General features: G+C 42.5%; 1 protein-coding gene across 1 annotated transcript; it reads right to left on the bottom strand.

The window, feature by feature from the left end:
- Positions 1-1,928: 1,928 nt before the first annotated feature.
- foxl1 (forkhead box L1) lies at positions 1,929-4,286 on the bottom strand. Its single transcript, XM_037766063.1, has one exon. It carries the CDS (start codon positions 3,636-3,638, stop codon positions 2,508-2,510), a length of 1,131 nt encoding a protein of 376 aa, XP_037621991.1. The 5' UTR covers positions 3,639-4,286; the 3' UTR covers positions 1,929-2,507.
- Between the last annotated feature and the right edge of the window lie 253 nt (positions 4,287-4,539).

Raw genomic sequence — 4,539 nt, forward strand, 5'->3', positions numbered from 1 at the left:
GGACATGATGATATAAGTATATGATGATCATCCCCATGCTCATTTATGTTTCATAAGTTGTTGCTGCATTTTTTGGGTTGATACCATTTGTTACACAGACTTGGTGCCAAATTGAACCATTTTTTACCACTGGAGAATTGATAAAAAATTATCAATAATCCCTCCAAAATACCATATTAAGACATCAAGACCTTGAGGAACACCATAGAGAAAGCCATGCTGTGATTTGGGATCAAAACCTTTTGACATTTGGAGATTTCTGCAAGAATTGCGTTTTTTGGCGATCGGATGGCGAGCACTTCTGTTGTGTAAACTGCTCAGAAACTCCCTTATTGTCAATCTAGCTAGGAAAGCCATCCATCCTCTGAATGCTCTAGGTCTCTAGTTTGTGGCTGTAAAGTTTCATGAGGCTGTGATTATCCTAGAGGTCACCACAGGTCATGTTATACAGTGAGGGGTCTCACTACAATGAAATGTCTCCTATGGGGACTTACATCATCAAACATGAAAACAGTTGGGCTCATTTGATCCACAAGAGTCTCAGCTTTACTGTGATACCCAATTTATGTGATTCAAGACTGTTTAGGGACCCCAGTATACAGAAATATTCAAATACTTCATTTTAGAATAGGAGACAATAACATATCTATACTGCAGGAAAAAAACTGCATGTGATTATCATAAAGTGGGCATGTCTGTAAAGGGGATACTCGTGGGTACCCATAGAACCCATTTTCATTCACATATCTGAAGGTCAGAGGTCAAGGAACCCCTTTCAAATTGGCCATGCCAGTTCTTCCCTGCTAGTATGACATGGATGGTACCGATGGATTCTTTAGGTTCTCTAGTTTCATATGATACCAGTATCTTCACTCTAGCTTTAAAACTGAGCCAGCTACAACCTCGGCTGTGGGCTTCAGTGACATCAAGGAGTAGAAGAGGTTAATTGCTCTTGTATAGTTCTTGTATAGTTCTTATACTAGTTGTATATACCTCATTTTTGATTTATTCTTTTTTTATTTTTAACTTCTCTAGGTATGTAATTATTTATGTCCTTATGCTGCTGTAGCTGCAACACCTGAATCTCTGGGGATCAATAAAAGCTTATCTTATCTTATTTTCACACAAAAATGTTATCATGTTCATTAATATACTGTAAGTATCACCATTAGTAACACTAATATGAGGATGTAAATACAGTGAAGACCCTAATTTTCAGATGCTTTTCCGACACAAAAAGAGACCCATCTGGGGGGAAACTGTGATTACTGAATGTTGTCACAAAATCAAAATGATTACAATAAAAATTACAACAAGTTTCCTGTTTCAGACTAAGTTGTCTGAGTAATTACTGGAGGAAGCCACAACACTGAAAACAGTAAGGGGGTGGAAAAAGTAGACTTTTTTCTTTTTCATAAATCATCGTGTGACCTCCTCAGAAGTGGTTTGACACTGCAGAGCTGCACATCAAAGAATGGACTCTGTTCAGTCAGTGACAGTTTAGACTAGAATGCGGTGCAGTTCTCCTTTACAGTAGGTTTATCGTGAGTCACAACTAGTGGTCCATATGTTGTTTGGAGTCAGTTAATGTCCTCGTCTTTGTTTCCTTGATGATGATTCTTACAATCAATTTGAAGCTGATACAACTACTGGCAAGAAAATAATGTTAACATCTGGGATTACTCCAGATGTCCAGTCACTTTGTATGAATAATATATTTTTTAATAAATTTAGGATGCAGGACAGTAAAACTGATCAACGCTCAGTCCTCTACAGTTGAATCCTCAATGAACATCATCAGTCTATTGCAGAACTATGTATGTTATCTGTTTCATTTTGTTATATATATACATATATATATATATATATATATATATATATATAAACGTTTAATCACAAAAAGGGATTTTTTTCAATTTTCCAACAGCATTTCTCACAATTTTGAATAAATCATGCTGTCATTTTACCAAACTAAACTTTATTTTGCACATGGAATTCATAGAGCAGGGGATGTAAAATAGCATTTGATTATATTGTTAAGTACTAAACTTTATTCTCATATTGTTCAAAGATACTGTAGCTACACAGGCCCAGTCATGACATTCACTGAATTGCTGAATAACATATCAGCCTTGAACATATTTACGCATTCATCATCATGAATGAATGAAAAGAGAATTACTGTAAATATATGAACTTTCTCTAAATAGTCACATGACAATGACAACAATCCTTATATACTTTACCCTTTTTGTTGTATCAAGCATTAAATTGCGCAGCCATAGAGTTTTGGGGAGCAGCCACAAACAAAAAAACACTGACAATTACGCATGCGTAAAAATGAATGTAAAAGCCTTCGTGTTGCTCGTTGTCATTGTCTGAACATTACTGTAGATGATGAGGATGCCAGAGGTCCTGAAACAGTAACTGTTCTCATAGTAACTCATCATGCAAAGCTAGTTAACAGAGTTTACACTTTCATCCGTGTGAAATACATTCAATTGTACTCATTTAAAATGCAGCACTTTGTCTGGGTAGGAGAGTGACAGGTAGGAGCAGAATGGGAAACCCATCTGGTACAAGTGATGCGCTCGGGCACCGAGGACCACGGACGAGCTGAGCGCGGGACTCGTGCGCTCTGCGCATGTCTCCGCGGACAAACCGAGGACGCTGCTGCTGCTGCGTCTTTCGTCTTCACTTCTCGACAAGATGCTCTCGATGCTGAAACCTTTCGACTTATCCCTGCTCGGTACGTTTCCTTTCGGCCTGTCGTGCGCAAGTGTAGCCAAGTTTGTGTTTCCTGCGTAGCTGACGGCGCAGAGAGGACCTCTGTCTCTGAACGCAGACCTCCTCTCCTCCGGTTCCAGACGCAGAGACGCGCCTGGGTTGTCCATCCACAGAGGAGCGTCTCTCGGAGCTGGACATGTCTCCGGCTGACTCCTCACGGTGGAGACAAGACCGTCCTGGTTGGGGGATACTTTAAGTCTCTGTATGGCGGGTGTTTGCGACTGTCCAGCGTGGTTAAACTCAACAAGAACCGCTTTGGTGTCCGGTTGCGTCTCCATCGTCTCCGTCTCTGCTGTCCCCGAGCCAGTCTGGTGTCTCAGAGAGGACTGAGGGTCCCTGGTTGTGCCAGGACCCTTACTGCGCTTGTGTCCTCCACCTTTAGAGTCCAGAGCCTCCTGCTGACTCTTCGCCTTCCTCTTCCTCCGCCGATAGTTCCCGTTCTCAAACATGTCCAGACACTTGGTGTCCAGAGTCCAGTAGCTGCCTTTACCCGGCCGGCCCTTCTCTCTGGCCACTTTAATAAAGCACTCGTTGAGAGACAGGTTGTGTCTGATGCTGTTCTGCCAGCCCTGCTTGTTGTCGTGGTAAAAAGGAAACCGGTCCATGATGAACTGGTAGATGCCGCTGAGCGTCGCGCGCTGCTCCGGCGCGCTCTTGATGGCCATGGCGATGAGCGCGATGTAGCTGTAGGGCGGCTTCTGCGGAGGCTCGTGGCGGCTCGGCAGGAAGCTCAGAGCGGCAGCAGGAAGGACTCCTCCGCTGTCTCCTCCTCCGTACAGGTAGATGAGCGGCGGTCCGGGGAGGCCCAGAGCCGAGGAGGGCACTCCGAGACGGCCGTGGTAGAGAGCCATGACGCTGGGGAGGCTGCGGTGCGTCCCGGGGAAAGTCTCGCCTGCTCCCGGAGCTCCTCTCCGCCTCTGACTGACTCCACAGCCTCATGAGGGGCCCAGGAAATGTTAATAATTGTTGTACGTTTTGCTGTGTTATGTTGACTTTGCACTGGGAAATAAATTGTCCATCATAAACAGTCGGTGGTGTTCCCAGCCCACCCACATTAATTAAAATTTCATTGCTCTGAAACTCCCTCATGTTCAACAGCCAATGAGGTGCCGGCTTATTCCCTCATCTGTTTATAGAATTAGTCGCTTGATAAGTCTGCCCACCCAGGTCGAATCAAGCTGTGTTTATTTGGAAAAATTTCCGGGCACCCAATACATAAACGCACTGATGTGCTGTTTGAAATCTCACGTCCACCTCTGACGCTGAGAGTCGCTCACACAGAGAGAACAAGCAAACACTCTGGGAGTTGCTGTGGGGTTCGCTCAAATGAAAACAAAGTGTATAAAAGGGAAAATAACTTAAACAATGTCTTTTAACTCGTGTCAGGCCCACACCACACCACTTTATACTCAAAGATCTGAGGACACAGTCCATGATGGATGACTGACAAGATGTTATTACTGATACGACTACTACAGGTCTACAGCTGCTTTATATGCATGTCCTCAATATCCTTGTATAATTATTATTATTATCATAAGAAATGTTTGAAAAGTTAACAACATTTCACATTTCCGATTTTTTTCATTCATATTTTTATTCAATGATTCAGTTATATTTTCCATGAACTGTATCTCCCTCTTTAGAGATTTTCCTAAAAACAATCGAATTTGAAGGTATAAAAATGAAACTTAAACTAAAAAACTACTATTTATCAGCATTTGTAGATTGTAAACTTTCCACATTCCCAGA

This window comes from Sebastes umbrosus, chromosome 4 (assembly GCF_015220745.1).
Source record: "Sebastes umbrosus isolate fSebUmb1 chromosome 4, fSebUmb1.pri, whole genome shotgun sequence".
Taxonomy (NCBI): domain Eukaryota; kingdom Metazoa; phylum Chordata; class Actinopteri; order Perciformes; family Sebastidae; genus Sebastes; species Sebastes umbrosus.

Excerpts from the sequence above, each read along its gene's own strand:
- foxl1 (XM_037766063.1), bottom strand. The coding sequence starts at position 3,638 with ATGGCTCTCTACCACGGCCGTCTCGGAGTGCCCTCCTCGGCTCTGGGC.